This window comes from Patiria miniata, unplaced genomic scaffold (genome assembly GCF_015706575.1).
Source record: "Patiria miniata isolate m_02_andy unplaced genomic scaffold, ASM1570657v1 HiC_scaffold_17, whole genome shotgun sequence".
In the NCBI taxonomy this organism is placed as follows: domain Eukaryota; kingdom Metazoa; phylum Echinodermata; class Asteroidea; order Valvatida; family Asterinidae; genus Patiria; species Patiria miniata.
This window is the reverse complement of record NW_024037055.1, coordinates 3,745,468-3,767,839: the sequence shown is the minus strand read 5'-3', so window position 1 is coordinate 3,767,839 and position 22,372 is coordinate 3,745,468. Positions and strand designations below refer to the sequence as shown.

The 22,372-nt window shown below is 41.2% G+C and overlaps 2 protein-coding genes across 6 annotated transcripts in view; one reads left to right on the top strand and one right to left on the bottom strand.

Moving 5' to 3' along the window:
• LOC119723511 (adhesion G-protein coupled receptor D1-like) overlaps positions 1–22,372 on the top strand; it is a 32,920-nt gene that overhangs the window by 5,776 nt on the left and 4,772 nt on the right. For 2 of the 4 annotated variants that reach the window (XM_038194204.1, XM_038194203.1), the window contains exons 2-15: positions 8,014–8,163; positions 8,711–8,995; positions 9,368–9,535; positions 10,409–10,666; positions 11,901–12,155; positions 12,928–13,086; positions 13,406–13,560; positions 14,502–14,549; positions 15,832–15,940; positions 16,979–17,146; positions 20,387–20,468; positions 21,109–21,220; positions 21,661–21,728; positions 22,216–22,354. In XM_038194204.1, the coding sequence (XP_038050132.1) occupies positions 8,014–8,163; positions 8,711–8,995; positions 9,368–9,535; positions 10,409–10,666; positions 11,901–12,155; positions 12,928–13,086; positions 13,406–13,560; positions 14,502–14,549; positions 15,832–15,940; positions 16,979–17,146; positions 20,387–20,468; positions 21,109–21,220; positions 21,661–21,728; positions 22,216–22,354 (2,156 nt within the window). The remainder of the gene's footprint in view (positions 1–8,013; positions 8,164–8,710; positions 8,996–9,367; positions 9,536–10,408; positions 10,667–11,900; positions 12,156–12,927; positions 13,087–13,405; positions 13,561–14,501; positions 14,550–15,831; positions 15,941–16,978; positions 17,147–20,386; positions 20,469–21,108; positions 21,221–21,660; positions 21,729–22,215; positions 22,355–22,372) is intronic. The other 2 variants (XM_038194206.1, XM_038194205.1) reach the window with 2 other exon arrangements.
• LOC119723512 lies at positions 3,338–6,633 on the bottom strand. Of its 2 annotated transcripts, none has more exons than XM_038194209.1 (2): positions 5,484–6,633; positions 3,338–4,887 (listed from the first exon to the last, which is right to left on the bottom strand). In XM_038194209.1, the coding sequence occupies exons 1-2, from the start codon at positions 6,576–6,578 to the stop codon at positions 4,705–4,707; spliced, it is 1,278 nt and encodes a 425-aa protein (XP_038050137.1). In that variant the 5' UTR covers positions 6,579–6,633; the 3' UTR covers positions 3,338–4,704. The 2 variants fall into 2 exon arrangements, with proteins under 2 accessions (XP_038050137.1, XP_038050136.1); XM_038194208.1 differs by having other exon boundaries at positions 3,338–4,893; positions 5,490–6,632.

Sequence of the window (22,372 nt, the reverse complement as noted above, 5' to 3'; positions counted from 1 at the left end):
CCTTATTCTCAATTCGGACTATCGAACCTTATTGTCAATTCGGACTATCGAACCTTATTGTCATTCGGATTATCGAAACTTATCATCTATTCGGACTATCGAACGTTATTGTCGATTCGGACTATCGAACCCTATCGTCTATTCGGACTAACGAACCTTCGGATAAGTTAACCTTATATATATTTTCGGACTAATGGGCCCTTCGGACTATCGAACCTTCGAATTATCGAACCTTCGGACTATTGAACCTTCGGACTACCAAACCTTGGGACTAATGACCCTTCGGCTAAAGAACCTTCGGACTATGGAACCGTCAGAATATCGGGTTGTAACCGTACACCCATCTTGTAGTAACGGTCAAGGATATTACAGACCAGGAGCTGTGGATAATTATCTAAATCATTAATTAGATACAACGGTTAATGGTCTCCGTCACGGCCATTGCACTTCCTGCCAGCTCTCGAATTGCCCACATGCCATGTGAAATCATCCAGCCAACAATTGTTTTGATAAAATAGAAAACAATTATTTAAGGTGGGTAAAAAGAAAAGTACCAGCGAGCAAACTGTGTTACGTACTTAAGCAACGGAATCCAGTACGAGATCCTCAAAATTGTGTAGGTTTTTTTCAAAATGTGTAGTAGCCACTGAACTAGAAACTTCCACACTCCAGCTTACCAACAAAACTGCAACAGGTTAGAGTTCTTAATATGCACCCTACTTAAGATTTTGAGAAACTCTGCTTCTTAATAGCAATTGTGATGTTTCAAACGAAAACAGAGCCAATGATCTTATGTACCTTAAAGGGAAGATACAGCCTTGCAAACATCAAAAAACGAAATGATCAAATTATCACGAAATAGCTTACTGGACTGTTAGGGAATGAGTCTAAAGCATCCTGTAAAATCATCGTGTCTCCTGGTGTGCTGACAATTTCAAGAACATTTGTATTTTTTCAACGCTGGTCGGCCGACCTGCGTTGGAGAAAACTGGCTTTTTTCAAAAAACCGCTCCGATTTTTTCGTTGTGTTCCGCATTTTCTTTGCAATTAATTACACATTTGTGAAGGGGTACAAGTCTGCTAGACTGATTCTCTGATCTTACAATTCCACAAAGTCTATTAATTTCTCTGTTTCATCTGAAGTGGTCAGGGTACCAGACTACAAGAACATGATAGGTTTTCTTAGTTTTTCCAGCATCTACAAGCCCAAAACGTGAAACAAAATCAGTTTAACAATATTTGCTATAACATACTAATCCTCCAAATCCATTTATTTCTGAAAATGGCAGCAAAAGCAAATGTTGTACATTCCCTTTAAAACACAGAGTTGTGTGTACAGCACATATAGTGGGAACATTAGCAGAGGATGTTACAATTTTTGTGCAGCATACAAGGATATTAATCATACACTTGTTAAAGCACAGATGTAATTGAACGTGCATGGCTTGGCGCGTCCAAAATGCAAATAAGGCGGTTTCCAAGGTAACGTTTCCTACCGAGGTTATTAGCTAATTATAAGACCCTTCTTAATTAAGTAAAACAAAAAAAGTCATCTGAACCTTCAGAAACGTCGGCTTTTGTTTTCCTTGTAAAAAGCTCGATGAGTGATTATTGCATTACTAACCATAGAAACGAGACGGGCTACGGAGATAATTAAGCAATACAACTTTTTTTTCAAAATACCATCAGCCGTTGGCTATAAAGCCTCGATTCGAGTCTGCACGTGTTGAAAGTCAAAGACTCTAATGTATCAGCTCTCACTCAAGAAAAAAACAAACAAACATACCGACTCCAGGAAGGCTATGACATCCCCTTTGGAAAGGCCTTTGCTGATGACAGTGTCCGCACTTTGTACATTTACGGTTGCTATACCGATTGGAATGTATTATTCAAGGATATGAGCAGATATTTTTAACTGAAAAGGAAGGCAAATTTGTTGGGATATCATGCTGCTGTCAAAATCGCCCCCCAAAAAAGGATTTTACTGGTCCGTGGAAATTTGAAAAGAAAACCAACTAAAATATCTCCCCTTCCCAAAAATTTGGTTTCCGGCCAGGCATAGGCGTCGCAAGGATTTTTTTTCTGGAGGGGAGCAAAGCGCATTTCCCCCCTAAAAATCCGTAGGCCTATATTTTCCAGCATTTCTCGATTGATCATTTTTACAAGGGTGAGCAGGGCCCCCCCCCCCCCACACCTATTTTTATCAACAACAATGTGATTTTGCGCCTATTTTTCACTCTTTCTTTTTTTCTTCCCTTGTCCGGGGGAAGCGCCCCCCCCCCCCTTGCCTCCCAGCCCGTCGCGAGGACCATGGTTCCAAGACCTTTTTTTACGTCTCGCATATTCTTTTCAAATGAATTTATATGAAAGGGTGGCTAGCTTTCTGTGCTTGTAGATCTGATACTCCTAGCCTGCGTGAGCTCACTGAGTTGATGAATGAGCTCATGTCTGATGAATGACATCTTTGATGTGTTCACCTCGAATATCTAAGGGTGGCTGTGATTCTCCCAATTTGCGTGAGCTTAGTCGATGAATAAATATAGAAGCAGGCCTGATGAATGGTATCTTTGATATGTGTTCACCTGCCTCAAATAGGCAGTTGGTAACAGGGAACACGCGTCCAACCTGGCTCTCATAGGAAAGCGCACATGTAAACAAGTACAGCGTATTGGGCCCATGCAATGCTCGGTTTCTTGGGCATAATGTTCAAGTTTTTATCTTATTATTGCAGCCCCTTTTGGAATCTGGATATGTCATCTCAACTTTATCTTGTTTAGTGGATCATGTGTTGGCTTGAATACTGCTCGCAGTCTTGTTGGGGGATCTGATTCTGGCCACACCTCATGCTCTAATAAATCATCATACGAAAACAATTGCGCTTTCTTTTTTTATTGTGGTTGTTCAATATGTTGTTTTTTCCACGCGGAAAAGCAAAGTGAAGAAAGGTGGTAGGCCGTTGTATGATATCGCTTGAATTGAAGCTGCATTAGAAACCATGCTGGTGATCACTATTCAAAAGCAATGAAGCGAACTGATATTTCCTTCACGACTTGTACGCTAAAAAGCCAACTTACGCAATCGTTTGTTGCACCCGGCGTTTTCGCTGTATAACGAGGCCCAGTCCACACAATACGTTCTTGTTTGGTAAAAAGCTAGCTTTATATTCGCCTGCTGCCCATCCCCCTCCCAATTACCATACCGAAAACCTTGCTATAGGTACATGTGTTGTGAGATGCACCATGCATGCTGCACCCTGTTCTTCATAATGGGTTCGTGAAGACATGTCGAGGTGTTGATACATGTCAAAGTGTTGATACATGTACATGAACCTGACATGTTACTCCTGCAGAAAAGACTTTAATTCGGTGTTGTTCATAATGCGGAAAAATACAAGTTGTACAAACATTACAACCTAACTCATAAAACCTCTTTCAGCGCCGGATTGCAGGCCATGATTGCATGCTTCGTTTATTTAGCTCTGTTTTTCGTCATTATTGATTACGCATATGAAACTAGCTTTGTAATTAACCAGCATCATACTTGTCTAAATGTGGGCTCTTCAGTGGAGTATTTCATTCGTTGAAAAAAAGACTCAAAATAGTATCTCGATTAGTGTGCCAATTGTCGATTCAATTAATGCATCCGATGTGAACAAGTTGTACGTGTCTTAGCCCTAACTCCATCAAAATCCATCCCCTATTTGGGGGATTTTTGGAGACTTGGTCATGCAGGTCTGGTTGATGGAATGTGATGGACTTGGGCCTGGAGGCCTAAAGCAAAGCATGCACTGGAAGCAGTGCGATTGATGGCTTTTGGTGGACTTGGTCCAGTACACTGTGTATACTTAGTAAAAGACAGCAGGGAGTTAGGGTTAAAAAAAGGATATTTCCGTAAAACTGCCAGTGTAAGCCATATAGTGATCTCTGTATTGGAATAGTTTAGGCGGTACGCTTATGCATTGTAGATGTACGTCGAGACGTGTGAACAGTCTCGCATTGGACAAGGTAAAGGGTGTCATCTTCAATTTTGAAAGAACATTTTCATTAACAATAATGAAGTTCAACAGTGTTTAAATCATAACTGAACAATATAAGCTCACGCATCCGTTTCAAAGAAGGCGCTCAAGGCGCTATAATTCTTAATAATAATTTAGGTATCAACACGACATCACAAGTTTATTGTTAAAACTATAAATTCCCTCCTAAAACCTAAATAAATGAATTAGCTGAAAACTGATAATGCACAAACACTTATCACTGTGACTGAAGAAACTGTAATTACATATGTTTACATAATTTGCTGTAGAGTCTGCTTGCTTTGCCAATGAAAGCCCTGCAAAATATTGTTAAATTTACCAAGAATGCAAACATTAACATTTTTCGATTACTTCATTTCCTCGCACTTTTATAAAATCTTCACCAAACTTCACGACTCGGCATCATGACTTGTGGTGAAAAAAAAGTTTCAATTCAATGTGATTCTGTTAATACATGTGTACATAATTATTTGCTCACACTTCCAATTTACACAATTCTGTATTTTATATAAGCAAAGAGAAGCCTTTTCGCGCCGTTGTCTAAAACAAGGTGACCCTACCCATTAAAAAAAAGGAATAATTGTAATTAAAAAATAACAATTAACAGAATATATCAACCCTCTGTTAAAAAAAATACAACAAAAATAACATTGAATAACATGATATGGTCAAGCCGTACTGGTTGCATTGAGAGCAAGAATATTTTGAAATTCTCCCGGTAGGAATTTGACAAGATCATTAAATGCGATGGTCTCGAATTTTTCCGCAAAGTTTTGTTTTCGAATTTCCTTCTCATTTACGGAGTAGGCGAAATGCACGACAAAGGCTCCCCCAACGATGCAGTTTGGGTTCTTGACTTGGAAAAAATTCCATACTCGGACGTCACTTTTTTCAATTAATTTTCTAGCGCCAAAAGTTACATCTTTTATGGTTATTCCTCCACTTTCCCTCCTCTACTCTCACCCTCTCCTTTCCTTAATTTCTATTTATTAATCAGTCAGTTACTTCATCGGGATTCGAACCTCTGGCGCTTGCTTGATACACGAGACTCTTAACCGCTAGGCCGCGCACGATCGCTGTTGCAATCATCAATCTTTGGACGTATTTGAAGTATCCATTGAAATAAACTAAATATTCATGAGAAAATAAATATTCATAATGACGTATTGAACTATCATTGGCAGGCTCATGCGACGTCATGGTTGTTGATGTCACGTGTATAACGTACCCATGTCTTTTCAGCCACTACAATCAGTTTTGACCGGCTGCTTCAAGTTAGTTCTGCACGACGTATGCATCCAAAATGTGCTCTAAAAACACATTTTGAGTACATTTTTTTCACCTTTACACAGCTTCCTGGATTTCTTTTGGTTCAAATGACAAGGTGAGGTGACAATAAATATGTTTGGCAGCAGATAAATTGACATCCGAGTATGGAACTTTTCCCCTTGACTTTACTCGAGTATTTCTGTGTCAACCAAAACTCATAATCGTTTCCTATTGGTGTACTGTCCAACATGGCGTTGAAGTTGATGATGTTCACATCCAATAGGAGGAGGTTAATGTTGTAACGCCCTCTCTCAGTGGTCGGATAACGTCCGTCAAACTGAAATCTGTCCAATGATTTGTTCTCGTAGTGATGCAAGAATCCCCTCAATGCCAACTGCGCACATTCCGCAGATTTGAAACCACACCTAGGGTTGCCTTTGGGATTGAACTCGAATCTGAGATTGTTGGGGTTGATTTCCTTGTCGTCGAACACACCCATCTCTTGGTGGATATAGCTACTTCGCCAGTTAGCGCCTCCGATGTTTGCGAAATGAAGGAAGCACTCCGAGGTGTTCTGTTGCTCAATCAGCTGCCTGAAGGCGCCGGGGTGGATGTACACGATGTCGTCGTCCATCTTGAAGTACTTTCTCTCCGGGTATTTTACTATTTCCGCCAAAATTTCGTACGCTACCTGAGGAAACACGTCTTTAGGTAGACGCGTCGTGTCTTCGTTTGGATTGCGAATCTTAAGCTCGAACACCTTCTCGCCTAAGTATTTGTTGGCACTGTCAGTCAACTCAGTCAGTTTGGAGAGAGTCTGATCGTCGTACTGAATCATTACGTAGTAGACCCGGTCCAGAACACCGCCATTCTGTCGCAGGCTGCGATAGATGTAAGCAAAATTGATTCGAAGGTATCTCCAGCGTCCGGTGAAAATGTAGAGAATGTTCTTGGGGTTGGGCTCGTAGGCGGGTGCGATCTGCCCAAACTCTGCTTCACCGCTGTCATGGGACCGGGGCACATGTGCATGTTGAAGTACTTGCATTTGATTCACAGGTGAAAAGGGAGAACAGATGAAGGCAAGAGTCGTGCAAGTGACGACCAGAACCATCCCTAAGAGCACGGAGATTCGTCCTACATTGGGTGTGGTTTCCTTCGACTTGACCGTGATTACTGGTCTCGACGTGTACATGTACACGTATTTCCCCATCGCTGCCGATCTCAGCTCTCCGTCTTCCGAAATAAAATGGTGCTGGAATGTTGTAGTTTTCATTTATTCTCTGTTGTGGGAATCGCTTTCGTACGGATCCGGTTCAACGCACAAACCTCGGACATACAGAGATTTATTGTAAACGGATGACCACACACAGCCGCGCGCGATTTCTTTTCCATAGGTACGTTGCTCGAAAGTCATGAATAATTCAATAGCTCCGATGGGCCAGTATGTTTATTCATGACAGAACAATGATATTAAGATTATTATTTAGTCAACCAGTTACCAGTTACTGTCCAGCTTCCACAGTAGCATAGTGGATAGCATGATGGGCTATGAAAACATCCCTGGTTGGAATCCACGTCATCGTTGCTCAGTTTATCATTGTGATAATTTTATTTTAAGGGGAAAAAGAGAACAAGAACCTGTCTGGCAATGGTTCAAATGAAAACTGATTTATGCATGACATTTGAGCAACCCGCCTTCGAAAACAATTCGCCTGCCGCGCGACAACACGGCCAAAAACTATAATCGAAAACTGTTTTCCTGTATTCCAACGACCACGATCGAATCTGATCAAAAAGACCCCAACATGCGAATAAGTCCAGCCGACTATGGCAAATATAATAGCGAATATATAGTGGTTTTTTTGTCATAAGGGCATCCAAGTTCTTTGTGTTGACTGAATTCAATCTTTATATTAGTAAACTCTGTTGGTACAAACGCTCGAAGTAATTAGAACAATCTTCTGTGGCGGCCTAGAATACACTCTCGAATCTGAACCAATCAGAGTGCTCGCACAGAATTCGCTAGTGATTCAAAATACTCCCAAATACAAAAATGAAAACGTATTCGCCAAATCGGTATGTAATTGATCATCAATAGTCAGCATCATTTGGTCTGGGAACCAGACTACACGCATTGCAGCAACATTATGTGTGCGTGGAGCCAATAACTGGTACCGTACGCAAATCATTGACCGATTTGGCACCAAGTCTAACTTTGCATTTGATCTTTATTGCACGGGATTAGTTTGTGAGTTTTTTCTTCCTCTAAGTCCAAGAATTGTTGAGATAAATGCTGACGCTTGCGCTTTATGTAAGTACTTGGTTTAAATGACGAATGGGCGACAGGGCGAGTATCAAGCGACTGGCAATTTATAGTCTTTGTTGTTTCCTTCTATTCTTTAATGAAAGCAAGCAGCGGTAACGTCAACGTTGTCCGAATGCTTCAAATTCAGGTAGAAGATTAATGTTAAATTAAATTAAATGATTAACCCAGATGATTTGCATAAAACAGTCGCCGCATGAGGTCGCTGTTCGCGCTGTTTTTTTAATGCACTGCATAACTCGAAACGAGGATATGCCGCCGATCGTTCACCGCGCACGGACGAATAATGTCGAACGCCTTGACCAAGGCTACGTAAAATGAGAAGTCTTCAACGTCCTTATGATTTTCATTATTTGGAATTGAATTTTTGATCTGTCATTTTCAGAAACTGGTGCCCACCCAAGGACATGTCTGGATCTGATGAATACCACTGGTCTGTCTCAGGATGGTTTCTTCGACATCGACCCCGACGGACCAGGAGGCTTTCCTAGCTTCCTGGTATACTGCAAGCTAGAGTCTAGACACACTTCACCAGGTAATAAGGAGCTGAGTCAGTTACGATACAACAGTCAAATGTCCTTCATATATCCCTGAAAATGCAGGTATTCGATCGGTGCATCCTGCCTGTCCTATCAAATATCTGACCGATAAATACTAGCCATTTTCTTTTTCTTAGTTCGAACAGCGCCTCTAGGCTACGGGTCGGGTTGGCTTATCGTTTGCTTTATTTTGTCGCAAGGGGATTGACAAAATCACCCGGCATCCTCAAAATCGAAACGCGGGTTGTGGGTGGGGTGGGGGTGGGGTTGGGTAGCTGAACACCATCGTCCTTTTCGAACCGGACGATCATGAGCACTATCCTAGTGGTGAAACAATTGCCGACGTTCGCGCGACATTCCAAACATGGGATCATGTGAAAAAGGGCACGAGGGCACATGTGAAAAAGGGCACTCCTTACAAACTATGGAGGGGGTAATTCCCCCTTACACCCCCTCCCCACTGGCTCTGCGAGAGTACACTAAGCTGGCCTTTGGAACCAGAAACAATATTGATAATTGTTTTATGTATTTTCTCTCACAAAGGTACCACCGTTATCCGAACTTCGAATCCCATTGAAGGATACGTACATGATAATGACCACCGTGTGACCGTGACATACAACAGTGTACCTGATATAGGAGCCATCCGGGCACTTATCGAGGTCTCAGCCGGTTGCCGCCAATTTCTGTCGTACACGTGTGACGGACTGCCCATCTGGACGCATGACATTCAGCATGTAGCCTGGCTGGACTGGAACGAGATGGAGATGCTTAATTGGGGCGGGGGGCAGACTGGTGTCCCAGGCTGTGATTGTCATTTGCATGACGGTAAGTAGCAGCTATAGACCTGAAAAAAAATTAACAAACAAGACTGCTTGGATTTCGTGCGTTCTTACTTTACTTCTACCTTAAGCATGCCATTTGATCATGAATATTTTCCTGAAGGTACGCGAAAAGTCCAGTTCGAAAGCATCTGAAAAGCGCTCAGAGAGCGCAAACCTCCGCCAAGGCTACACAATTCCCTCCCTATTATCAGTACACCCAAAGAAATACTCGCATAAATGGTGAAGAATCCCTTGAAAACATCCTGGATCCAGACCCAGATGCAGATCCACATTTTACACGGCTGCACGGCTTCCACCCTTCTTTTATTCAGAGTAAAGTCGCTATATAGCCCCAAAATTTGGTTAACTCTTGCAGATTGCTTTGGGGGAGGCATCTGCAACTGCAACTCCCCGGAGATACATGGCACTGACTCTGGTTACATCACGGACACTGACACGCTTCCCGTTACCGGACTGGTATTCAAGAATACCTCCATTAACTCCGGAAGTTATTCCGTAGACAACCTGGAGTGCTTCGGAAAGAGTGAGTTGTTTACCTTGTTTTATATAACCTTTAGTTCTTCCTCACTTTGGACATTTTTTTCCACAAGGAGCCGATAGCTTCAGCAGATTTTTTGAAGATGGTGGCTTTGTTGTTGATGTGAACTAGACTCTAAACAGCACATGTCAGATTGACCCGGAATATTGTTCCTATTTGACCTGACACTATCCAGGCATAAACTGATCTGACAACACGTCTCCAAATAGGTTTCCGAGTCATTTTGCCACAGAAGCCTTGACCAACATGTCATATTGACCAAGAAAAGAATCATTTTGACCCTGAAATGTATCAGGTCCTATAGAATCCGGATTCTGGGACAACTTTTACCCGGGTTGGTTTTTTTTATTAGAGTAAAGATAGCAAAAGACTCTCAAGAGAATCCCAGAAAACAAAGTTGCATATTTTTGTCAGTAGGCCTAATGCGTCAATAAATAACAGTGTTCAGACAGGGAGGGTGGTGAGCTCAACTCCACTAAATCACTTGAACAAACAAAAGAAAAAGAAAAACGGATTACAAATGATTCAGGGTTTACAATGAAATGACAAAATGACAATTTGAAATGTGATCTAGAAAACCCGTCTGAAGGCAAATACGAGATCGGAAGAATACAAAATAGCCAAAAGAAACTGTCCTCAGTGAAAAAGTGTTATATTATTCATGTATTGCAAGCATGAATCCAAGCTTTAGAAAACATCCCAGGTGTTTCACTTTTTTGCCAGAACCGGCGTGCATTTTAAATACGACCAAATGCGGCACATAGCAATTAACCATGCATAAGAAGATAGCAGTCTTAATTTGGCCAAAAAATATGTATTTAGCTGTCTCTTTTTACTTCTTCTTCTCCATGGCACCAGAATCAACGGAGGCGGGTTCGAGCGTTGCCCCTTCCAAAACCGAGGAGGCGACCACGGAACGTGACAAGACAACGACTGGAGATGAGACTAGCACCATACAGCCCTCCACAGAAGCCTCCGGTACTACTGACGTGGATGAAACCAGTACTGTTGGTCCTGAAACGACAGTCGAGGGATTGACTGCCGGTGTATCCACGGACGCCCAAACCACCCCTGAACCGAGCTCTACCACTGATGAAGATCCCTCGACCACGTCAGGTGAGAATGCTGCAGGGGACTGTGTCCCGTATGACATGGCATGATCCATGCTAACTGCTCTTCTTCACACTACGAGCAGGTGTAAGAGCAAACTCCCAGTGTTAAATCGAATCCATAATAGACCAAGATACAAACACTTTGAAGACGAGGAAAGCACTAGAAATTTAAATGCTCTGTTGAAATAATAAAAATAAAGAGTCGTAAAGGTATATATGATTATGATTAAGACAGAAAACCTTCCGATGTCTAGTTCCTACTACATCCATAGCTGTCTGATTTTCATTGGACGCGGGCCTACTGCGATATTGGATATACTTTAATATCGGTTACTGCAGTGACAATACTAAAGTCCTGGCCGAATTTATGAACTCAAAGTCAAAGTAGATCATGTAGAACAGGAGTGTCATGATCACAATTTGTTATATATAATTAAAACGATTTACAATACTTATAAAGTCGATATAGAATTATTCACGGACTTCAGCATAATACAATCATATTACTCGTAGGCCAATGTCCGTGCCTTTTGGGTGTGGCTAAATTTGCAACTGAATTGGTAGCTTTTACACAAGCAAAACTACCAATTCAGTTGCAAATTGAGCCACTCTCTTGAAGAAAACTCCATTGAGCAGGGAGACATCGCACCGATTTAACATGTTTGGAAATAAAGTAAACGAATCTTCGCGGTATACTACAAAATAATAACGAAAAACATACAGCATGTATAGTTTGCGAGATATTCTAAAGGGTATTATTAGCGGCTGAAGTATCCGAGCTATGAGTCTTTTGACCATGTGAAAACACCGTAGAAATGTGACAATCTCTCCCTTTTATTTACAGAGTCACCTACTACCATCGTCTATGTCACAAGCGAGGAGGTCATAACCGATTACAAATGATTCAGGGTTGACAATGAAATGACAATTTGAAATTCAATCTAGAAAACCCGTCTGAAGGCAAATACGAGATCGGAAGAATACAAAATAGCCCCCAAAAACTGTCCTCAGTGAAAAAGTGTTATATTTATTTCATGTAATTGCAAGCATGAATCCAAGCTTTAAAAAAACATCCCAGGTTTTTTACTTTTTTTTGCTAGAACCAGCGTGCATTTTAAATACGACCAAATGCGGCACATAGCAATTAACCATGCATAAGAAGACAATAGTCTTAATTTGGCACACACAAAAAATGTATGTAGCTGTCTCTTTTTACTTCTTCTTCTCCATGGCACCAGAATCAACGGAGGCGGGTTCGAGCGTTGCCCCTGCAACAAGCAAGGAGGCGACCACGGAACGTGACAAGACAACGACTGGTGATGCTACTAGCACCATACGGACCTCCACTGAAGCCCCCGGTACTACTGACCTGGTTGAAACCAGTACTGCTGGTCCTGAAACGACAGTCGAGGGATTGACTGCCGGTACATCCACAGACGCCCAAACCACCCCTGAACGGAGCTCTACCACTGAAGATCCCTCGACCACGTCAGGTGAGAATGTTGCAGGAGACTGTGTCCCGTATGACATTCACACTACTGCACACTACGAGCAGATGAAGGAACACAATCACAGTAAATCGCATCCATTTAGACCAAGATACAAACACTTTGAAGACAAGGAAGGCACTACATATTAAATGCTCTATCGAAAAAAAAAGTAAAACAAAGGGTCGTAAAGCTATATATGATTCTTTATATGGTAAATACAGAAAACCTTCCGATGTCTTCCTACTACATTCATGGCTGTCTGATTTTCATTGGACGTGGGCCTACTACGATATTAGATATACTTTAATATCGGTTACTGCAGTGACAATACTAAAGTCTTTGCCTAATTTATAAATCTAAAACTCAAATTAGATCATAGAACAGGTGAATTGTCATGATCACATTACATTTTTTTATATACAAAAAAAACGATTTAAGATACTAATAAAGTCGGTATAGAATTATTCACGGACTTCTCCATTACAATCATAACTCGTAGGCCAATGTCCGTGCCTTTTGGGTGTGGCAATTGAATTAATAGTTTTTGGACAAGATAAGTTAAGAGAACTCCATTGAGACATGATCGCACCGAATTGAAATGTTTTGAAGTAATGTATACGCTTCTTCGCGGTACCAAAATAAAACGGAGAACGGCATGTATAGTTTGCGAGATAATCTAAAGGGTATTATTAGCGGCTGAAGTATCCGAGCTATGAGTCTTTTGACCGTGTGAAAACACCGCTGAATTGTGGCAATCTCTGCCTATTATTTACAGAGTCACCTTCTACCATCGTATATGTCACAAACGAGGAGGCCATAACCGAAAGCGACAAGACAACGGCTGGTGACGAGACTACCCCCAGACGCACCTCCACAGAAGACCCCATGGCCACCGCACCAAGATCAACTGCTGATGGTCTCATCATGACGTCAGGTATGAAAGTTGAATAAAAGTTATGGTATATTCAACTTTCCTTTCATTCAAAAAGATATCATACGGTTCACGTATAACATTTTGATTGTTTGTCCGGTTCGGCGGAGAATGTAAACGCGGTGTATTGAACAATATTGTGTTTGTCGCCAACGGGTGCCAATCAATAAGATGTAAAAATAAGATAGCCCTCCTTGATTTTGACATTCGGGAAAACCTTCAAAGTTTGATTCTGATGAAGGAGCACATTGATAAGTGTTGACAAAGTCATCCTTTCTGACATCTCTTCTTATCAAATACAATGTAAACCATATCTTGGCAGGAACAACACTGAACGTAAACACAGTGCAGCCCGAGCAGGAGACTACGAAGGCAAACCTCGTCAACGAAATAGGAGATTCGCTCCAGAAGCAACTGAAAGCGCTTGCGATTTCTGCTGGAAACACGTCTACCGATACCCTCATCAATGCTACAAAGGTGGGTATATACGTTTGAGTTAATTATGGTGATCGCTGTTCCAGCAGAAGTTTTAAATCGTGATTTAGATTGACAAATAGCGAGACTTGTACGTTTAGTCAGTTTATGTTAAGGCATATTAACATGATTGTTATTTTGTATTTCAAACAGACTCGGCCAAATCCATCAGCCACAGAAAAACACATTTGAAACACAATTGAAATGTAAAAATTGTGATCTTTTTGATCGCAAATTAGAAAGCAAGGATTGCGTAACACTAATGTCACAAACACAAAAACGTTCACCCCTCTCTATATCTCCATAAACCAAGACACTCTTTGCTTTTAACAGCTTCGGAATGCAGGACGTTCTTTAGTTGTTAGGTTTTTTAAGTGAGAAGTAGGTGCAAGGATAATAGACTCAACCAAAAAAACAGTCCCCCTCAATACTATTTTGTCTAACTCAAAAAAATTCTGAACACATCTTGCTCAAATTACGACTGATCAGTGCAGACATTCCTTAGCAATCCAGACATACTCTTTGTTTGGCCGAAAACAGTGATTATGTGTACAAAATGATGCAATTTCTGACAAGTGGTACCGAAAAAAAGTTGCACTTTTGTACAAATGCAAGGTGAGTGTGAACCGCAACATGCACGTATATCACGTACATCGGTATCATTTGTCATAAATTGCATAAATTCGTACACATTTTTACTGTTTTGGGCCAAATAAAGAGTATGGCTGAATTGCTAAGGAATGTCTGTACTGATCAGTTGTAATTTGAGTAAGATGTGCCCGGTAGTTTTTGAGTTAGACAAAAAAGTATTGGAAGGGGGGACTTTCTTTTTTGGTTGAGTGTATGTAGAAGATACAAGTATTTAGGGTAAGGAAACGGAACAGTATTCAATGTAAGCCCACATGTGGCTCAACATCTGAAATATTATGCTCTTCTTTTGCTAGAACATTCTGGGGAAGACATCAGCATTTCTTTCGGTTCAAGACAGCGTGGTAAGCTTACAGGCCAGTTTTATCTTGCAGCGGGCGACGGGCATATTGGTGCGGGAAATAAAACCAACCACTCCAGGACAACCGCACGCCTCTGATTTAAAGAGACACGCCAGGCATTTATTTATCATCAATCATAGTGCTGCGTATACATGTATATCGCATTTCAATAACAAACCGTTCGGATGTCCGTGGAACGTTGATCGTGATCTGTTCCAGATAGACGACATCATAGTTATCTATAGAAGCGGCTTACGTGCAAATTGACAGGACAAATCAACCCACGAGGAAGCAATATTTCCCCAGATTGAAATTGATCTGGACAGTAATGAGTGATCGCTTAGCTTCTTCATTAAGTAGCAAGGAAATATTGCTCAGACACTGCGGGTACAAACGTATACAGGGTGGTGCAAAAGAAATCCACTTTTGACAGCAATTTGCACCTATACTTGTTGAGCGTTTTTCAAAAATTTAAAGTAAAGGTATTTAAATATCAATCTTTTAAGCCTAAGCGACGAAAAAATATTGCAAATGCTTGTTTTGTCTGTGATTATATAGTAGTTTAAAAAGTTCATGTGCCAAACCTTTTTGTCCACAGACGGCTTTATTCCATTCGCTTGACTGATCGAGCTCCGGAGCTTGATTTGGAGACCAAAAAACAAAACAAAAAACACTACATTAGACTTATTCGTGGACAGAAGTGATTTTGGTGACTTGTATTCAAATTAGCATAATAACACTATCCTTGCGATTTTTTCAAAAGTTTTTTTCACCATGTATGGTTGAAGAGCTGTACTTCACTACATTATAAAAAAAAGTTCAAAAAAGTTAGGTAAGTAGGTTAAAATTCCTGTCAAAAGTGGGTTTCCTTCTTTTTGCACTAACCTGTATATTGGTGCACAGAGAATCTAGAAGAGGAAAAGATAACCGTCCCTATCAAAGGAAGAGATTATCAAGAAATTACAGCATGCCCAAAATACTTTTACACAATTTGTGGAAATTCTAAATTACTACTTAATACCCTAAAAGTCACTGGTCAGATTGATCCGGAACCCGGGTCAGAAAAAAATGACACTTTTCCAGGTGAAAGTGACAATGGATCTTTTTCCGGGTCAATTTACCTTGAACAATTTACCAAAAGTGTCATTTGTTGACCCTGAAAAGTACAAACCAAATAAACCCCAGATTTAGCCTCATATCTGATCAGGGTTTCTTCTTTTTTGGAGTGTATGCTGTGAGTTTAGGCACGTTGTTCTTTTGGTGTCTCCTTCATCCAATCCCGTAGGATGTGTCGACCAAGATGTCGGTGGTGTCTCTGGTTGAGTCCTCCTTGTCGCAGGTCGCTCTCGGTCTGCGTGACGGTGAAAAACTGCAGCTGAGTCTCGATGATACAAGTGAGTGTCCAAATGGATCAGTAGGGTGCTGAGGTTGTCTTGAGATAAGTCTAATTGCCGGATGAACTGGGTATCATTGATCTGTAGCGGCCGGTGTGCGTGCTTCGTTAAATAAATATCACTAAAATTGTATGTGAAATCTTCTGTTTTCGTGTAAAAAGACGACGTTCAAGGGTTACTTTTACCTTGTAACAATCAGCTTGGTAATAAAAAGTGGATTTTTCACATGGCAATAAGCTTCTTATTATTTTATGAACACATTATTCTTTCCTATATAATGTCCATAACAATGATGCACTCGAATTTAATATTGATTTGGGCATTTATTTTCTACAAAATGTATTAATTTGATAGTCTTGATGCACACTAGTGACACCGCTGATACTATGGACATGACCTGTGGAGGAAGAGTGAAAGATTGTGCTATAGGCCTAGTGACATTCACAAACTTTGTGGGAGGAAAATCAAACACATTTGGGTAATTCGCATCTCGAACTTAGCTCGAAATATATTTGAAATCCAGCTAATTACTGCACTGAAAAATTGCCTGGGTCAATTTTACCAAAGAAAGGGTGAAAACTGGAACTACCCCAACTTGGGTTGTTCTATAACCAATTGTTTGGGTTAGAAGTTCTGCTAAATTCAACCAAAACTTGTGGTCATTCAAGACCAAATTTAATTTGGTCTTGTATGACTACAACTTTTGGTTGAATTTAACATGAATTAGAACCCAAACAATTGGTTATAGAACAACCCAAGTTTGAGTAGTTCCAGTTTTCACCCTTTCTTTGGTAAATTTTTTTCAGTGTGGGTAAAAAGCCACAAGTCAGGTTCCCATCCGGCCACAAGTTACAGGGGAACACTAATGCCAAATATTGACCTTCGGTGCTGTTAATACTTGACTTGACACTTGACTTGGATGACTTACCAGTGTGATAATATGTGTCGAATTTATACAAATGGCAATGTTGCCGTACACCCAAGCCAATGGCCTTGCTCCTGTTTTTAATAATGGGAATCTTTGATTGGATGTTTCAGAGGTGGAGGTGACATCTTTTTCATCCGCGGAGTCCCTGCAGGGCTACGTCTTCAGCGCAGCAGGATCTGACTCACCCAAAGTTGATGGCCAGGAGAGCAAGGACACTGCTCCTGGAGAGGAAGAAGTCACACTGGCCATTTCCACCGGATCGTTTGGTCATGTCGAAGGTAAACGATCATTCTTTTGCGGTATAATACCACTGCTCAATCAAATTCAAACTCGCAAGCCGGCCCGGGCGCGAATTTTCTTTTCCCAAACTACATCCATTATACATGGTCGTTTAGCGCCCTCTAACACTACTTTTACGATACGTACGCAGGTATATAGTTTGAAGTTTCTGTCCTTTTATCGGTAGGCATTTTTCCGGGTAACTGCTAAAGATCCCACGTGGCTTTAAGATGACGAAATTCTCGAAAAAGGCAGTTATGTTTACAAATTTACCTTTGAGGCAGGTATTGTTACTGTTGACAGCGATAGTTTTTAGCATTAGTTTACAATAAAAACAGTTTTTCTTTTACACCACGCGGCGGTTTTTTTTTTCATCTTCAAACCTTCATAAAATCCAAGAGTACCCATGACATTAATTTTTTACAGGAAAGGAAGTCGGTATTGCTCTTAGCTTAATCGTCTTAATTGTCCCATTGTAAGATTGTGTTATTGATATTTCTTTTAAAAATTGGGTCGAGTATAGACGATGAAGTAGATTGTCGTAGACAACCTTCAAAATAAATTAAGCTGAATATCAATCATCCATGCAGCCATTCGCAATACTCTGCCATCATTCTCATGGGATGGTACTTAAAAGCAATCAGGGCCGTACCTCGCTAAAAGCTTTCACATAATTTGGAAAATGGTAAGAGGCACGGAAGGCATTAATCATGAAAAGCTGACATTCATCTAGTTGGAGCCCAAGGTCCAATTAGAATGAAAGGCTGTGTTACTTTGTTAAATTGAAGTATGACAGGTTGCTTGGTTCATTTTACAGATTGAAGCACCGTGTAACATTTAAGCATTTACTGGGCTTGTTCATGCTTGTGCTGACAATCCTCTTCCCATAACAAATTTGGACTGTACCTTTTTGAATCACTCTTTCTGCCACGAGAGACCGGGGATAAATCGTCTCACTTGATCGATGACAAAGCGTCCTTCCAAGAAGTTACTGAACGAAATGTGTCATTGTGCCAGACTTTCTGAACAGGGTACCCAACGTATTGAGAACATGGTGGCGCTTCGGGCGTAACTAGGGTTAAACGTCTGGGGGGGAGGGGGGGGGGCACCTGGTGTGCATACATTATGCAAGGGGCTCTGAACGCAAATTACAAATGTCTTTCTTTCTCAATTCGATATTTTAAACTGGGGGCAACCGAGGGAGGACATGGGGGGGGGTCCCCTTGTAACGTAGCTGTTGAAAAATAAAGCAGATGGCCGATATTGTCGCAGCTAAGAGTTGCATTTCTTCGGGCTCTGATAGTATTCGCGGAAAATTTCCCCAAGAAGGTCGCAAAGATGGACGAATCACTTCACATTTCCCCAAGAAGGTCACAAAGATGGACGAATCACTTCACCTTGGGTTGGTATAGGCCTACACACCAAGCTGCCGCCCCCTTGTCGAATTCGGATCGTACGTCTGGATTCGCCGGTTTACTAGGCCTATGTGATCTTAGCCACAAAAAAAGTCTTGCCACTTCGGTACATTCACGCCGCGTTTACTAAGTGGGAGGGTTTCTCAGTAATAACAGACCTTGGTCGAAGCCTAAGCAATCAGCGAAAAGACGTAAAAGTAACACCATTTAATGCTGGCACTTAAATGTTTGAGATAAGCCATGCATGCTTTATTTACGTAGGCAGCACAGCGGAAAGTGAGTTCTCGTACCGGATTCGGCACAGGTGAAGTATGCGAAGTGCTATTTTGATTCCCCGTGGATACAGAGTGATTCATTTATCGGTAGTTCAAAGCGCGATGGCACATACTGTGCTTGTGCTACTCGGCCTTAGGCCTTTAATCAAGCGTGATTCTGATGTGGGTCTCCATTAACATGATCCGTTTCGAAGCAAAAACGAAAAGGTTACGCAAACAAGCTGAGCAATGTTTTTGATATCGCATTAAAGAAGAACACGCGTGGTTGCGTGGACTATTCATGCTTAACCAAAAATAAGTAGAGAAACAATGAACGGCTAAGATCAACACAAATCGATACGTTTTTTCCTTTATACTACAGGGTGTCTGTCTAATGGGTAGGCAGGCCTTTGGGTAGACAGTGTTTAAGTACACTTTGCTTACCCTGGCCGGTTTGGAATGTTTTATTGTCCTTGTACTCTGTCCCTCTATCTCCTCTCCCCTGTCAAACTGTCCAGGCACCCTCCCTCCCCCTCCCATATTCCCCCTTCCCCCTCCCCGACCCATTCCTTCTCGCATCCTTCAGTCCCATCAGTCTTGCCTAGTCATACTTTTTCACTTTATGTTATACATTTGCTTTTTCATTGTACTTGTTTCATTAATTTTGTTGGCCGAATAAATAAAAACCCAACTTTACCTTATCATTTTCCACAAAATTCGGTACTTTTACTAATTGGACCACGAGGAATCGATCTAGATGGTTTGTGACAACAAAATTCATTGTCCTAAGGGTCGTTTTTACAAAGGGGCGACAGTTTTATGTCGCCTTAATAAGGTGACGTGTCGCCCTATTGTGGACGGAGTTAGCAAAATCTGTCGCCCTATTATAGCTGTAAAATAATAATAATACTTATAATGAATAGCAAAATCCGAACACTGAAAGCCCCCTCGTTTATTTATATACTAGGAAAACTCATGGTGGACATAACCTCCACTTTGCAAATAAATAAACAAATGGATGAAAGTAGGAACAATACTGACATTGTTTGGCTACTTTTTTTCAGAAAATCAGAAAGTCACTTCATTGTATGTAACCCATCTTAATTAACATGTTTGTGTTACTCAGAAGTACATTTGTACAATTTAATGTTTCAATCTATAAGCGTTTTATCTGTATCAATTTGTAATGACTGTTAAAATAAAACAGTTTGCAAACTGCAAACTGTGTAGGCCTACAGATAAAGCAAGACGAATTATTCCCATAAAACTGAGCAACAGGAAATTACAATTTACCGCACGGAAGGACACAAGGTTCCTTTCATTGGCCGCCTTCAACATCAGAGCGTGTAATTAATTTGACCTAGATTGCTGCCTTAATAGACCTAGAATATTGCAATTGCTTTGGCGAATATGGGGGACACGAATTTGCGAAATTGCCTGTCGCGTTTTTGCGACTACAACACCCGCGAGTTAAGCGCGTGGGCGATTTTAATCTAGCAAAGCTCAAGGCTGAACAGCGGGGTCTTGTATTTCTTTTATGGATTGACTTCAATTCCTATTATGTTTCAAGGGCCAGTGAAGGTGTTGGTTGTGTATCAGGGGCTTGCGAATGGGACGGAGGAGGGGACGGCTGGAGTGGAGGCCAGCACAGGGTAAGCCGTGGTAAAACGACAAAGCAGGGAGACTCAGTTACAGCAACGGATCTACAGGGTGGTTGGGGGCTTGCAACCCCCCCCCCCCCCCCCCCCCAAGCTGCTGACTACCGTTATTATACTAATGTCAAATGAGGCCAAAATTGGAAATGGAAAGCTAAAGTTCCTAATTTTTTTTTCACAATTTGCATTATAATGCAGGAAAAAGCATCGAAAGCATAAAGGGTAGTGACCTCAATAGGGCGACACCAAAATTGTCGCCCTATTGCGGTGTGTCGCCCTAATGTAGGGGAAGTCCCGCACAACTTGTCGCTCCATTGCTGGATTCATGCTAATTGAAAAATAATAATAATAATAATCAAGCAATGGCAGCCATTTCGAAAATGTTGACAATTATTGCTTGTTATTCTACCCATTTTTTTTAAAGGACTAACCTGCGATGGCCCTATTGCTAAATATCTTTCTTAAGACATACTCTGACTGTATGCAAAATACCATGCTTGTATCATCAAAGGCACAATTCCCACGAAAAGGTTTCCTCTATCTGTCCCACTATTACTTGTGAATGACGCTGATTATCTGTAGTCTTCACTTGGGTCGCTATCTTCTAGTTAACATGACGTTTTCTTATCCTTTTCAGCTCCGGGTCCGATGTTGTTTCCAAAGTCAACAGTGGTATCTTGTCATGTAGCGTGCTGTCCGGTGGCCAGTCGCTGGACGTAGGATTAGAGTTCTCTCTGCAACAGAAAATGGTAAATCAATACTCTCAGGTCTTCGGATCCACGTGGTAACAACAGAGGCTTGGCACGCCCTATAATGGGGAATGTTCTTCTGCCACATCACAAAACCAAATCTGGCGGCAAAACTTTCCAATATCGGGGTGCCCAAGCCTGGAATAACCTGCCAGCAAGGCTAAAGGATCCATTTTCCACAACTGTCCGGACCATTATCAACCATTTTAACTCTTAACCACCTTGGCGAATTGATGATTTTGTTATTGATTGTTTTTATATTTTGATCATCAAATATGCAACAATGGTGTCTGAGGGATTGAATAATGTGCCTTTTGTTGGGCACTATGGCTGCTAGATAATATTGATTTTAATGTTTATTTATGCAGAAAATGCAGGCTTATTTTTTTAGCCTCGATAAAAAACTCATTAATAAGTTGAAATGCTATCATTCCCTGCAGGATACTGTGGTTGGATTTGAAGATAAGATTGTGACACGCCATTGTAGCTTCTGGAATACAACACTTAAGTAAGCTGTCATTTATTATAAGTGTATTTTTTCTGGTCATTACATTTATTTGAGAAAAACCCATTAGGCTCCGCCCACTGTGCATGTGGTTAATAGCACATGCGCCTCTTTAATGTGACATTGCATGTTCAAGCAGCGCGCTTCATACGCATGTCGGACTGATTAAAATCACAGCTGTGATTGGTCAAAATAACATGGGGCGGGGCTTTAATTTAATAGATCGGTCTTTTAAATGTTAATTTGATACCTCTTCAATTTTGCTGGTATCCCGCTATGCGCTTGCATACGTTGCACGCATACGATGAAATGTTTATCCCGAAAGAAAAATCGGCAAATCTTGATGAGCACATGCGCATTTGGAATACCAAACTTGCTGATTGCTTATCCTGATTCACTACCACATTAAAAAGTAATGGATCTATGTACATCGTACTTGGTGAAAACTATTGACTTGATTTTAACTACAAGATGCCTATTCTTTTCGTAGGAAATGGTCAACAAAGGGATGTCGTACTGTGGATGCTGGTAACGCTGCCGCAGCCACGAAGACGAATTGTTTCTGTGGCCACAATACCAGCTTTGCCGTACTGCTGCGAGTCACTGAGCGTCCCATTGAGACAACACAGGTGAGGAATGACTATACG